The sequence below is a fragment of the Phascolarctos cinereus genome, unplaced genomic scaffold (assembly GCF_003287225.1).
Source record: "Phascolarctos cinereus isolate Bilbo 61053 unplaced genomic scaffold, phaCin_HiC Scaffold_5;HRSCAF=322, whole genome shotgun sequence".
NCBI lineage: Eukaryota > Metazoa > Chordata > Mammalia > Diprotodontia > Phascolarctidae > Phascolarctos > Phascolarctos cinereus.
In genome coordinates this window covers 427,483,335-427,498,560 of record NW_027555958.1, presented here as the reverse complement: position 1 = coordinate 427,498,560, position 15,226 = coordinate 427,483,335, and the positions used below count along the sequence as shown (strand labels likewise).

Below are 15,226 nucleotides of genomic sequence, written 5' to 3'. Positions count from 1 at the left end.
TTATGTTCTCAGCTTTGTTTGCATGTAAGTACATAACACGCTCTGAGTATTCTTTTTTATTTCTTCTGATTTTGTTGTGATTTCACCTTGCTCACTTATTTTATTGATTTTATTTTCTGCTCCCTTCTTTTTAATCAGATTTTTAAATTATCATTCTTATTAGTCTTTTCAAAGAAAGATCTTCAAGTCATACAACACTGCCATGCTACAGGCAGGATAGCCCTTGTAACACATGAGGCTTCACCACACATAAAATCTTCCATTTGTTTTTCAAAGCCCTTCATAACTTGCCAACCTTCATCCTTTCCTGTCTTCTCTCATTTGTTCCTTGCACAGGACACTCCGTTTTCTGACATTGGGAATTTTCATTGTTCCCTATGCCTGGAATTCTCTCACTCCTTATTTCCACCTCCTGACCTCAATGGCTTCCTTCATTTCCTACCTACAAGAAGACTTTCCCAATTCATCTAATGCCTTCCCTCTGTTGTTTATCTCCAATTTATCCTGTATATATCTCGTTTGTATTTAGTTGTTTGCATGGTGTATCCCCTATGAGACACTGTGAAATCCTTGAGAATAGGGTGTGTTTTGTTTTGTTTTGTTGCCTTTCTCTCTATGTGCAGAGCTTATCGTGTGGGCAGTTATGTGGCACAATGGATTGAGTGCCAGGCTTGGAGTCAGGAAGAGTTATCTTCCTGAGTCCAAATCCAGTCTTAGACACTTCCTAGCTATGTGGCCCTGGATAAGCCACTTAACCCTATTTATTTCAGTTTCCTCAACTGTAAAAATGAGCTGGAGAAGGAAACAGCAAACCACTCCAGTATTTTTGCCAAGAAAACCCCAACTAGGAGGGGCTGGATATGACTAAACAATAAACTGAACATAATGCCTCAGTCCATATTTATTCATTTGCTTAAGACTCCACTGAAGAAAAGTTCACAATATGTAACAATGGGGCTTACTCTAGCTCTGAACTGGGAAGAATGGTTCCTAGGAGGAACCACCTGGTGAGGAGCCAGCCCAGTACAAATCATCTGTTAAAAGGGAAAATCTTTGTTTGGGCTTTTGCCCGGATTAATGAGGCAAAACTCAGAACTAGAAAATTAAAAGCAGTTAATTTTTTTAAAAACCAAAATTGAAAACATCTTGATGGGCTGGCCTAAGGAGAGTACCAGCCCCAAATTCCAGATAGAGGATGTTTTTCTTAATGGCTTCTGTAATAAGAGGGGACAAATATGATAGGTGCGTGCCACCAAAAGATGATGGGCCGTTGTGTCTAATCTCCCCATTGCTGAAGTTTAGGGAAAAAGATTAGATATAAAGGAGAATGGGATCAGAGGATCATGTAAAGCAAATGCTAACTAATAGGTAGGGAATGGGATTAAAAGTACATGCAGCCTGCAGACTATGGCCTCCCTCAATTGACTATAACTACCTAGAAACAAGCCAGACTGGAAACAGGGAGGGTCATCGCATAAATTTCAATAGACCACCTGGCCAAACCTGGAAGAGGCTATGGTCAAAGAGAAGACAGACTGGTGGCCAATCCATGGCAGGATCCATGCTTGGTGAGGAGCTAATCCAGAAGACAAGTCATCATAGCCAGAAAATGACTCCTCACAAATTTCCACATGGTCTCTTGAACTCAAAGGAAGTAGGGAATGTCTGTGCATGTTCAAAGGATAGGCCTCTCCCATTGGCCAGTTCACCCATATTACATTACATATGCATGGTCAGCACATAAAAGCTCTGGTGAGCCTTATCCCATCTCATCTTTACTGGCACATTAGGTCTCACAGGACAAGGCTACATCCCTCCTCAGGGGAGAGCTCTGATGAACTGTGGGTATCTTTGCCATGTCAATGACAAGCCCCCATTCAAATATAATCTCCCTCAAATTACAGTTATCTCCCTTTTATCATTAATACCACTCCAGTTTCATTGAAACAATGAATGTCAATTAGCTTAACAAAGGCACAGCTACTGGGATGACTGAGCAAGAACAGAAGTAGAAGTATTTGCCCCTAACAACCAAGGGGTACATTCTCCCCATGCCACCTTGGTCCCTGGGGAGAGAGGACTCCAACTTAAAGCAGTTTCTACATAGCATTCATGCCTCCAAGTTTGCTCCCCAAATCAGCATAACAGATGGACAAATCATGTCATTCTCTATTGGCTGCCTTGGGTCCACTTCTCAGTTTGTTCAAATAGACCATTCAGTACCTCATAGGGCTCAGCTGTCAGCAAAACCTGGTATGGAACTGAGCTCCTGGAAGTCTGGTGGTTCACTCAACAGAGACAGGAAACAGCCTTCCTCCATTTGCTCTGTCAAAATTCTCTGTGACATAAGGGCCTAATGCTTCTGGCCCCAACCAGAGACTTACAAAACTCTTCTTTCCTGGAAACTGGAAAGGGACTGAGCCATCTGGTTAGTATTTGGTAAACATCCCCAGTTCTAGGTCAGCAGTCAATGAAAAGTCTACCCTTCTTCATGTGCTAAGCAGGTGAAAACAATACTTATGCAAGCTTTGAAGTCCACACGAGGTCTTCATCAGCAATCTTCTTGTGCTCGTAAGGGCTGGTTCTCATTGGCCAATCCCACTTCCCCTCCTTATATGTGGAATAAATCAAGTGTTTGCCAAAGTACCTTTTCAGGCTGAGAGCCAGACTCTGTTGACTCTGAGGTATGTGATAGCAGCTCTCCTATTGAAGTCTTACTTCACAGAGGTCCTGTGTAGAGGCCTCAGCCTACTGGGCTTTGTTTTATAAAAACCAGGATTGGGTCTGGGAAAAAGAAATCTGATGATAGATGGAGTTGGGGAGGGGGAAATGTTGGTTTCCTTCCTCTTTCTAAAAGCCTCAGCTAGATCATATCACGTCCCAGGGCAGCAGTAGACAATTCAGTTGGTCTAGTCTGTTTCATCCCAGCAGAATGCAGCTGTCACTTCTGCCATTTTTGCTGTTTCTGGGTGAGTTATGGTTACACTGAATAGGAGAAGTACAGGATATTCTTGGTCCTTGGGACTAACAGAGACCTTTTCCAAGTCCAGTTAAGAACACTGGTCTCTTTGGGGGGGGGAGGATGGGAGGAAGGACATCATCTTTGCCTGGACAAGTCTGGGGAAGGGAGGGTGGACTCTATGTCCTTGGGTCATGATGGCTGCTGATGGGGTGTTTTGGTGCTTGTGCTTGGACCCCAATTTCTCCCTAGCCTCAGAAACACTGTCCCTGACAGTTTCTCCCCAGCCCAAGGACACTGTGCCTAGCAATTACTCATGAGTGGGCCCCAGCAAGACCCTTAGCTCTTTCCTTGGTGCAGTAACAAACAGCACCTGAAGGAATTATTAGTTTGAACTGGCTTTGCACTGGGTCATAAAGATATTCTTACCCACTGGACTATCTATACTACCACCCTACCTCATTATCTACATCCTGGGCTCCTCATTAACTGTGTTCTAGACTTAAGACATACGTATACTCCCTACAGCTATCTTGTCAAACAAGACATTGATTGGTGGCAGACTGGACAACTCTCAGTTACCCCTGAATGCTAGTTAACTTAGTGATGTAGCAGGCCTAAAACCACACTTCCATGTGCCCTCCCTTGTGGGCTTTTCCCAGTGAACTCTGGGTAAAATGCCTGCACAGTAGATACAAGAAGTGCATGTTCTTTTAAGAACTGACCACTCCTTAATCCCACCCTGAATCACCTAGTTAGCATATTTGGCACATGTTTTATTGTATTTTATCCTATATAAACTTTAACTGTACCTCTCTAAGGTTGCAGATCCTTAAGAATCCTTGCCTGCTGAAAAGCGTAACAATAAACTTTTTGCCAACTTGACTTAAAGAATGCTTGAGTCTGTGAATTTAAGACTACAGCAGCCATTACATATGTATATATACTAGGACAGCAGCCCCTGAAATGGGTCAATGATGAATAAGGCCAGCACCACAAACTTTATATGTGGAAGGGTCAGGGTAGGTTCTTGTTCAGGTGACTTTCCTAATTCTGTTGTCACAAGCAGGGAGCTGTAAGAAGATTTTATGAAGAGCGGACATTCCTAGCATAAAAGGTAACAGCCATAAAGAATTCCAGCAAAGTGAGACAGAGAAAGGAAGAGGAGGAAGAGGAGGAGTGGGCTGACTCTAGAACAAAGAGAGTCCTTCAAAAGAAAGAAAACCTCATACCCCACAAAATGTTTGGTTTGGTCTGGTTCCTTTCCTGATGACCACGATGAAGAAAGGGGCAAATATTAAAGGCAAGGCATTGTCCTCTGACAGGCTTTATGGGAAGGTCCCTAGCCCACCTCAGGTCCTCAGTTTGTCCATCTAGAAGCCCGGGAAGAATTATTTCTTGCTTCCACAAGTGCCATTTGGGAATACATGGTCCAACATCTTCACACCTCTGGATGGAGACACCAGAGAATGAGTTTTGACTTTGAAGAACTGCAGCTTATACAGTAATTGCTTAATAAATGCTTTTTCTTTCCATAAGTCAATAAGCATTTTAAGTGCCTACTATGTGCCAAGAACTATACTAAGTGCTTGGGAATGCAGAGAATGGCAAAAGACAATCCCTGCATTCAAGGAACTCAGTCTAATGATGGAGACAACATGCCCACAAGTAGGTACAAACACGCTACATTCAAGATTAATTTGAAATAATCAATAGAGGGAAAGCACTAGGATTAAAGAGTATCAGGAAAGGCTTCTTGTAGAAGGGAGGACTTTCTCTGGGACTTGAAGGAAGCTAGGGATGCCAGGAGGTTTTCCAGAAGGAGGAAAAACATTCATTTAGTCAGGCTTAGACAGGTACAGGATATATTTTGTCCTATATAGGATAGGCTGTTCATTCCCCATCCAGTAAGAACCCAAGGATTAGGGCAGGAGATCAGGGGCTGCTGTCCTAGTATATATGTACTAGAATGGCTGCTGTAGTCTTAGAGGTGTTGTCTACCTATACCTAGAGCTGGTGAGATGGAGGTGTGTGTGGGAGAGGTGGGAGAGTCTTAGAGGAGGAGATGGGCTCAGACAAGTTTCCCACAATCATTAGAAGGAATGACCAGAGAGGAAAAGATGGACATGCCAAGACAAAAGGACTGAACTCTGTGGAGGACCATTATTGAATCCTTTTCCTTCTCCTGCCATAGCCTAGAGACTGCTCATCCTTCCCCTGCTATCCCTGCCTTCTCCTCTCTGCTTCCATTCCTGTGTATCCCCTTATGCCTCAAGCTTTCCCTTGTGTAAAGTAAAATGTGCCAAGTAAAGACTTCTTACTTTTAGCATCACTGTTTGGTCTTGGTGTTTTGTGCAAGCCTCCTAAGTCCCCAGAACAGCTTCAGTGGACTGGGACGCTTATCACTCATCTTTCTCCCCTTGGGAAGTCACTGCAAGGATTACTCTCTTCCCAGTGAATAATAACAGAGGGTCCTTCCCTGCTCAGGGTCAAGGATGATGCTATGGGCTTAGAGACCAGATTCAGGGATAGCCCAAGATAATGGAGAAATTGTCAGTGTCTTCACTGGCTTCCCTTGCTGTGCTTCCCTACCATCTCTTTGTAGTATTTCATAAGAGTATCTTGAGATTCTCCTGTAATCTCGGCTACCTAGGGTAGCAGGCATCACGTAAGCCTACATTCTCTGGGCAGATGTTTCTAGGCAAAGGGAGCCTCCTTTATGTCCCTGAAATTTCACCACAAAGATAATTCAGCCATGCTTCTTTCCTTCTCACCCTGATGTTTCTTCCCTTAAGAGACATTGTAAGGAAGTGGTCTGACCAGGAAACACTCCCTAATGGGAACTGACACAGCAATCACAAGGTCTTACTCAGATAGTCAGCAGTATGACCAGAGGAACAGAAACTAAACATGCCTCAGGTTGGCACAGTGATTCTCCAAGCAGGATCCAGGGACCACATTAATAAAAAAAATTTCTATGAAGATAGTATAATTAATGTCGAAAAATAAGCCAACAAGAAAGACAATATTTGAAGTTGGGATGGGAATGATGAATATGGTTAAAGCTAGCAAAAAGATCAAGGAAGATGAGACTTGAGATAAGGCTATTGATTGGTCATCAGTGACCTTGGAGCAAGCCATTCCAACAGAGAGGGGAAGAGTGAAAAATGTCTTACAAGAGAGTGAATGGATGATGAGGAATTAAGTATTGAGAGCTCTTTCAAGAAGTCTGGTGGTTAAGGGAAGGAGGAAGACATTGAGATACCTGAGGGGGTGTTGAAAAATTAAGGGGAGGTTTTTTAGGGTATAGGAGAGCTAAGCATGTTTTAACTAGATTGGAAGGACAGGATTGATGGTGGAAGAAAGTCAGTGAAGATGATGAAAGATGATGAGAGATGAAAGATGCAAGAGAGAGGATATTAATGGACAAGGACTGAGAGGAGGTAGAAGAAGGTCATATCAACAGACAATATAGAGGAGAAAGATTTTTTTCCTTAAAGATAGAAGATAGAAGTAAAGCAAGAGAGGATGAGTGAAGATAGATATTTTAAGGTGAAGAGAAGGTAAGGTGAGGGACTTTATGGTAAATCATCTCAATCTCACCGGTAATGTAAGATGTGTAGTCATCTGCTAAGAGTGATTGGTAATTTGAGGAGAATGGAAAAGATTTGGAACAGCCACTATGGGAATTTGATAAACAAGTTGCTTATGTGGATTTGTATAATGGGCATGTCAATTAGGTTGATAGGAATAAAAATGTTCAGGGAGATAAGGATCATAGAATTTCAGAGCTAAAGGAAACTGAGTGGGCATCTGAAAAATGTTTACATATTTCATACTTTTCAGTTTAATCTGCATTATTAACTTTTTCTTCATCACTTTCTTAAGTCTAGACAATCAATAAAACAATAAATCAAGCTTTTATTTGTATCATTTGCCAATTTCTCAGGTGAGATGCTCACAATGAAAATTTAACAATCAGCTCTCCTAAGACAGTATGAGCTGGCTCCAGCACATCCCTGCCCTGTCACAGAACACTGGGGGCTTACATAGAAACTGAAGTCCACTAAATCCCAAGCCTTTTTCATATGAACTGCTGTCTAAACACATGTCTCCTATCTTATGATTATATCATTGATGTGATGAGTTGATATGATAATTGTGTAGTTGCTATTTCAACTATAACGTATGTTTACTTACATTAATCCTTATGAAAGATACACAAGTCTCTGCTGCCTCAAACTCTGAAATCTCTGAAATCGATTCCAGTTCCCAGACCTCTTGGCAGCTCCTCCAAAACTTTGAAAGCTCACAAGTCATAATTCTCTCAATATTTCTTCACCCAATACCAAGATACATGCAAGAGAGACAGATGCGACAGCCATGTGTTCATCACCTACATAGTGGACGCCTGTGTAGATAAAAGGCCCAAAGCCTCTGTCTCTATTCAGAGGCTTATACTATTTTACTTTCCTTGCTCAAACACAAGCAAGAAGAGATCGTTTTGGTCAGTAAATGCTTTTGTAGGCATTTACGGTTCCAACTTAGGAATTCATCAAATTCATTAACCTCAATAGGAGGTAAACCAACAAAAACGCACAGTAAATACTTTAACATGCTCTGTAGTGCAGAGCCAGGCTCCTCTATTTCACATTATCAAGCACTTCCAGAAGCAGAGTGAAGCCCCAGCCTCCCCATGGAGGATTGAATCAGACAGAACAGGCTATTCGTGCTCATAAGGACTGGACTCTCCGTGCCAGTCCCCCATCACTACAGAATCGTAGAACGTTGGTGTTAGCAGGAGTCTTTGTGGAAAGCCGGTCCAGCTCAGATAAAAGCAGTATCTGCCACAACTTATCTGACAAGTACCCATCCAGTCTTTGCTGGAAGCCCACCAGTGAGGATGAACTCATCCCACGTGAAGGCATCTCATTTTGCTTTCAGACACTTTTAGTTGTCAGGAAATGTTTCCTGATTTCCAGCTTTAATCTGCCTCCTTTGTCACTTCTACCCATTGTCAGTCAGTCAATAAACATTTAATTCCCTACTATGTGTCAGGTGCTGTGCTAAGCACTTGGGATACAGAAAGAGGCAAAACACAGACTCTGCCTTCTAGCATTTTCCAATCTAATGGGGGAATTAGGCAACAAGCAAACAGATGTATGTGAACAAGGGATAAACAGGGTAAATAGGAAACAATTAAGAGAAGGAAGGGAGTAAAATTAGAGGAGTTGGAAAAGGCTTCCTGTAGAAGGTGGGCTTTTTGTTGGGACTTAAAGGAATCCAGGGAAACCAGCAGGTGGAGATGAAGAGGGAGAGCATCTCAGACATATGGGGCAGCCAGGAAAAAATGCCTAGAGCTGAGAGAGAGTGTCTTATCTATAGAACAGCAAGGAGGCCAGTGTCATTGAAAAAAAAAAAAAGGAGAACATGTCAGGGAACAAGGTGTGAGATGATGGGAAAAGTAGAAGGGGCTAAGTTATAAAGGGCTTTAAGTGGCAAACAGAGGATTTTTGTTGCTGTGCCCAACTCTTTGTGGCCCCATTTTGGGGTTTTCTTGGCAAAGATACTGGAGTGGTTTGCCATTTTCTTCTACAGCTCATTTGTCCAGTTGAGGAAACTAAGACTTAAGGGTTAACTGAGGGTTAAGTCACTTGCCCAGGGTCACACAACTAGGTAAGTGCTTAAGGCCAGGCTTGAACTCATTAGAGGAGTCTTCTAGATTCTAAGCCCAGTGCTTTATCCACTGCACCATCTAGCAGTCCTCTTTTGCATATGATGCTGAAGGCAATAGGGAGCCACTGGCATTTAGACCTGTGCTTTAGGAAAATCACTTTGGTGGCAGAACTGAGAATAAGTGGGATTGAGGAGAGACGAAAGTGAGGTAGACTGACCCACCAACAGGATATGGCAAAGGTCCGGGAGGGAGGCGATAAGGGCCCACACCAGGGTGGTGACAGTAGCAGAGGAGAGAAGGGGGAATAGTGGAAAGATGTTACCAGGATGAAATCGTTTTTGGTCCTCCCCTCCTGCACCAAGGAGACCCCGTGGCAGCTTTTCTGGGACTTGAAGAGGCTCGTCATGTCCCCTTGAGCCCTTCCTGCCCTAAGATCAACATTCTCACTTCATTAAGTGATTCTCACTTGACAGAAACTTGAGACCCTTCACACGACCCTTCTGGTTGCCTCCTCTGAACAACCTCTATCTTGTCAATGTTCTCCTTAAAGTACTATTTTCTGGATGTGTTCAGAGCAAGGCAGAGTACAGTGGGCTACTACGTCCTTTTCCTAGACCCTATTCCTCTCAATGTAACACAAAATCACATCTTTTTTTACGTCATAGTACATTTTTTGCTCATTTTGAATTTGCCATCCATCAAAACATCCTGGTATTTTTCAGATACAAAACTGCCTAGTACTGCTTCCCTTCTTTTCTACTTACAAAAATGATTGTTGAAAGATTTTACTCTTATCCTTATTAATTTTGACCAGATTAAATTCAGCTCATTGTATAAATTGTTTTCTTGGCTCCATTCATTTCACTCTGCATCAGTTAGTACAAGTCTCCCCAGATTTATTTGAAAATAGCCCCTTAATGGAACTCAAAATCTTGTGGAAGTGAATGTTGAAAACTAAAAATAAATTAATTAATACAGTAGGGTATATATTGAAAAAGAAAATAGCCTCTTTATCATTTCTAATACCATAACAGTATTCCATCATATTTATAAGAGATACTATGTTCAGCCATTCTCCAATCCAGGGGTACTTTCTATGATTCCCATTCTTTGCCACTTCAAAAAGAGCTATAAATATTTCTGTATATCCTTAGTTTGTTTTGCTTAGGACTAATCCCTCTCTTACTCCATATTTTTTTCTCATTTTTCTTTCTCCCTTCCCTCCTTGCCCTACTTCCCTGTTGAGTAAAATGCCTTTCTGCACTCAACTGTGTGTATGTATTCTTCCATTCTTTGACCAGTTCAGATGAGAATGAGGTTTAAGTATCAGCCATTCCCACTACCCCTTCCTCATAGTTTGTATAGACTTCTACATGCACAATATGATTATGTGAGATATTTTTCCCTAACCTTCTTCTTCCTTCCCTCCTCTAGTATAGTCCTCTTCCCTCCCCTTATATTCTTCTTTTTAAGATCAAGACATAGAGGAATCATTCTCAGCCTTTCTGTTTAATTGGACTCTTTGACCCTACTTGGATAATTTGGTGATAGAATTCAGAGGGATCACATGTATTATCTTCCTACAATACAGTGTAAGCAATTTAGCCTTTTTAAAATCCTTTATCATTGTTCGTTCACATTTACTTTTTTATGTTTCTCTTAATTCCCATGTTTGAACTTTAACATTTCTACATAGCTCAAGTCTTTTAATCAGGAATGCTTGTAAGTCTTCTGTTTTATTAAAGATTCCTTTTTTTTTCCTGTAGAATTATATTCAGTTTTGCTTAGTAAGTTGTTCTAGGCCAAAGGTCCACATCCTTTGCCTTTTAGAGTATTGTACTCTAAGCTCTCTGATCATCTATGAAGATGCCTTTTAAATTGTGTGTGATTATGACTGTGATTCCTTGCACTTTAATTCTTTCTTTCTGAATGCTTTCAGTATTTTTTTTTGACCTGGACACTCCTGAGAGTTTTCATTTTGAGATTTCTTTTAGGAAGTAACCAATGGATTCTTTCTACTTCCACTTTACCTTCTGGTTCCATGACATTTCGGTAATTTCATTTTGAAAATATTTTCAATTAAGATGACTCAGCTCTTTTCTGGTCATGATGTTCAGGCAGTTAAACAATTCTTAAATATTTTTTCTCCTTGGTCTGTTTTTGAGGTAAATTGTTCTTTCCATGAAATACCTTTTATCTTCTTCTATTTGTGATCCTGAATACATACATATGTACATACACACACATACATATATTCTCTCACTATATATATATATGTATACATACACACACACACACACACACACACACACACATATATATATATAATCCATACATACACATATACACACTTCTACTTCCAGTGCAACTTACAGCTTAGATTCCACCAAAGTCAGAGTGGGGTAGTTTGTTTGCTTTCTAGTAGATTTTCTAAATTTAGAGTGGCATAATTAGTTGGTTCCAGCTGTGTGGGTGCTGGGTCAGGAAACCCTATAATCCACTGGCAAAGAGAGAGGAAGAAGAAAGAAGAGGATCTTCAGTGGGAGGAGTGTCAGTGAAAGAGGCAGGAGGGGAGGAGATTCTGAGGCAGGCCAATGCTCACTCCTTCTTTTAGAAGAATTTTATGTTCTCTGGAGTGGACTGTGTTGGGGTGGGCAGAACGGATGTTTGCTGCTATTTTCCGAATTTTTGTGCTGCTTGGAGTCCAGTCCTGGCATTCCCTGCCTGCCATGAGGGGACTGTGGACACCCCAGCCTGGCACCATCACCAGCTCTGTACTGCTGTGGGTAGCACTGTTGTGTCTAGGTGAGTCTAAGATTAATGGAATAGACAATAGAGTTACAAAGATAAAGGGCTAATCCTAGCTCAGGCATTTTGGGGGGCCTCACTTGGGAGGAAAGCAAGAGTGGGGAGATGATAAGAAAGGTGGGGGAGTGGGAAGGGACTAAATATAACAAGTTACTTAAAATCAGGACATAGGAGAGATGTTAAAGTTGCTGGTCAGTCCCATGCCAACAATGCTGATTCCTACAGCAAACTCTTGTTTGACTGTCTTCTCCCGACTAGGGACCCTGATAGCTTTTCTTTCTCTCTCCTACTGTAGCCTGTTCTTTGAGAACCTGACCCTCTCTATGGTATAAATGGCTGATAATAATTCAGAGTTAGACAGACATCTCCAGGATGTTTCTATTTTAGTAACCACACTGGAATCAAATTGCTTCAGTCAAGAGGTGGTTGAGGGTGTTTCTCCCTCTGCAGCTCAAATCACGAAACATTTGCTGTAGTTTTCCCCCTCTCCTGTGTCTAAAGCTGCCTTTCCTTGTTGAGGGAAGGGAAGTGTTTATCCAGGGAACCAGTGAATAGGCAGGACCCCAATTTCAGTAATTGAGGAACAGCAGATTGTGAGGCTTGAATAATTAAAATAATTAAAATAAAATAATTTTATTTCCTTCAGGTATATAGACATTATCTGAAATGGAGGGTGGTGGTGAGGTGGATGGGTATACAGGCTGTATCAAAAAATGTTAGTGTAGTTTTAAGCACTAAGTTGTGGCCTTGGATCAAAGAATCAGAGTTGGAAGAAACATTAGTGGTCACATAAATGCCTCCTCTTCTCTCACTTTTTAGATTAAAAAAAAACTAAGGTCAAAGAAGGTAAATGATTTGCCCGACGTCAAAAGGGTAGCAGAACCATCATTTGATCTCAGGTCTCTGACTCCAAAGCCACACCATGCCTCTGATTTTGCTACAAATTCCTCTTCTTTCTCCTTTTTGGGAGGAGTTGTCTCCAGATCAAATTTTATGTTTAGATGAGATATACTGGGTGTGGATCTCCTACCCCAGCAAGGCCAAAATGCACACTAGAGGCTCCAGGCCTGCCCACAGTGGGTCATGGCAGACACTCCTCTTCACTCCCTCAAATGTCATGCAGCTCATACTTGTTTCTGGATAGATTTCTTGGTGTTCCATAGCTCTATCAAGTTTCAACTCAGTGACCTGGGGACTTCAGGACCCCTGGACGTACTTCAGTAATTGAACCAAAGCAGAGAAATTCCTAGACGTGATAGTGGGTTGTGGGAAATGAGGGAGACCAAAGATTAGAATAGAACTTCAGAGCCCAAAAGGACCAGAGATGCCATCTGATTGGGTTGTCCTATTTTGTAGATAAGACTCAGGCCTAGGGAGGGTTCAATGTCTGGTCTAATGTCACAGAGCTAGTAAATGGCAGAGCTAATGGTCCATAAATGCTTGGTAAATGAAAGGACTTTCTTTCTTAAGATCACACAGCTCTGTCTCCTGACTTTCAGACCAGTTTGTCTGTTCATGACACTTGGATGTCAGCAGTTCTTCCCATTTTCAAGCCCTTGCTGGGGAGATGGCTTTCTCTTAAACATGGGGGGGAAAGTTCTGATTTTCCTGCACCTTCCCTCTGCACAATCTCTAAACATCTAAACATCCCTGGCCTTATTCCCCTGTTCAGGCAAGGATCCAATTCTGCCTTTGCATTAATGATAAGAGCTAGCATTAAATGGCACTTCAAGGTTTGTAAAGGGCTTTACATGTACTGTCTTATTTGATCTTCACAACAACCTTGTGATATAGGTTCTATTATTGTCCCCATCTTACAGATGAAGAAACTGAGGCAGTGTTAAGAGAATTGCCCAGGATCACACAGCTAGTAAGTGTCTGAGGTCTAGTTCTGAACTCAGATCTTCCTGCCTAAGCTCTGTGCTCTATCCACTGCACCACCTGGTTAAATAGTGACTATTCACAAATCCCAAGCAGGACATGCTGCAGCCATGACTTGTCAGAGTTCTTAAGAAGCATAGCCAATAATATAAAAATATGTTTTGTATAACTTCACATGTATAATTGATACCACATTTATTGCCTTCTCAATGGGTAGGGGAGGGGTGGAAGAGAGGGAGAGAACTTGGAACTCTAACTTTTAAAAAAAGAAAGAATGTTAAAAGTAAATAAACAAAAAAATTACAAAAAAAAAAAAAAGAAAACGCATAGGCAGATATAGCCAGTCCCCCAGAGACTCTCTTTCTTTATCCTTCTCCTTGTTCCTGAGCACTCTTAGGTTAAATCCTACTCTCAAGAAAGGACTTAATTCAATAAACTCATTCACACTGAGGTGGAAAGATGCTTGCATTTTGGAAGGGAACAAAATATTAAGCCCCAGGAAGGTCTCTAATGGTGGCATTTCAGATGTCACTGAGCAGGCAGTAGATTGTTTTCCTATTTTGTTGAGGGGAGGGGACTTCCAGTGCCCCTGTAATCACTCTGATTCCAGGCAGCTGTGAGGAAGCCTGGGGAAAGACTGCACAACAGGCTTCTCTGAGTCCCTAGCCTGGCTGCTGGGAGTTCCATGCTGTAGCTGCCTGGCCCCTGGGTTCCCTGTCCTGGTCTAATCCCTGCTTTTTGGTCTCTTGCAGCTCCAGCCATCAGGAGTAATGGTAAGTTCTATATTTATTTCTGGCCTCTCTACTTTTCTTAAGCACCCCTTCTGACTCCTTCCTGAACATCCATATCAGTGCAGTGTAGGACATATCAGTACATCCAGGACAGCAGCTCCTATCCTGACTGGAGCCTTGAACCCGCCTGATTAAGAGGAGAGTGAGACTTCAGGGCCAGTGAGGAAGCAGCTGTCACTGAGATAACTCTCTTGTCCCAGAACCTTCCACCCAAGGCTCTTTGTTCTCCTTTCTACTGCTAGAGACTCAACCCTCTTCCTCAGGAGCCTGTTGTTTTCAGGTGGTTCAGTCATGTTTCACCCCCCTTCTCTAATATGTCCCCATTTTACAGATGGGGAACCGAGGCAAATAAGGGTTAAGTGACTCACTCAAGGTCACACAGCTAATAAGTGTCTGAGCCTAGGTTTGAACTCAGACCTTCCTGATCTCAGGCCCAGTGCTCTATCCAGTGTGCCACCTAGCTACTCAGGAAACTTGGTTTTCAGTCACAAAGTCACGGGAAGCATATACCCTCTAAAAAAGGCTAGTCTGCTCGGATGGGTCCCCATGGTTCTCTGAGTTTAAGCAAGTTACTGTTCAGTCAGCTGACTCTTTGTGACACCATTTGAGGGTTTCTTGGCAAAGAGAGTGGAGTGCTTTGCCATTTCCTTCTTCAGCTCATTTTATTCATAAAGAAACTGAGGCAAACAGGGCTTGCCCAGGGTCATACAGCTAGTAAGTCTCTGAGGCTGGATTTGAACTCAGATCTTCCTGACTTTATGCTTGGCACCCTATTTGCTGCCCTACCTAGCTGCCCTCCTGGGTTTGAGCAGTTCTTCTGTGTATATCCCACTTTTTCTGCATCCCTGGGCCCATCTGTGTGTTTCACTCCCTGCTCCATGGAAAGAAAGGCCTGCTATTTGCTACCCATTTGCCCTCATTATTTCACTGCTCCAAGCCTCAGTTTTCTCATCTGTAAAATGACGAAGTTGGACTTGATAATCTCTATGGTCCCTTTCAGCTCTAAGTCTTACGATTTAGGATCAAATGAGATAATATGTGTAAAATACTTAGCACAGTACTTGGCACACAGTAGGCACTTAATAAATGCTTGTTTCCCATCCCCACTCC

At 42.2% G+C, this 15,226-nt stretch overlaps 1 protein-coding gene across 6 annotated transcripts in view; it reads left to right on the top strand.

Moving 5' to 3' along the window:
• Positions 1-2,917: 2,917 nt before the first annotated feature.
• The window catches only part of LOC110209907 (low affinity immunoglobulin gamma Fc region receptor III-A-like), a 27,688-nt gene continuing 15,379 nt past the window's right edge, over positions 2,918-15,226 (top strand). For 3 of the 6 annotated variants that reach the window (XM_020988650.2, XM_078156535.1, XM_020988649.2), the window contains exons 1-2: positions 11,184-11,441; positions 14,078-14,098. In XM_020988650.2, the coding sequence (XP_020844309.1) occupies positions 11,231-11,441; positions 14,078-14,098 (232 nt within the window). In that variant the 5' untranslated portion in view covers positions 11,184-11,230. Of the gene's footprint in view, positions 2,970-11,183; positions 11,442-14,077; positions 14,099-15,226 lie in introns of those variants that run through there. The other 3 variants (XM_078156536.1, XM_020988653.2, XM_020988647.2) reach the window with 3 other exon arrangements.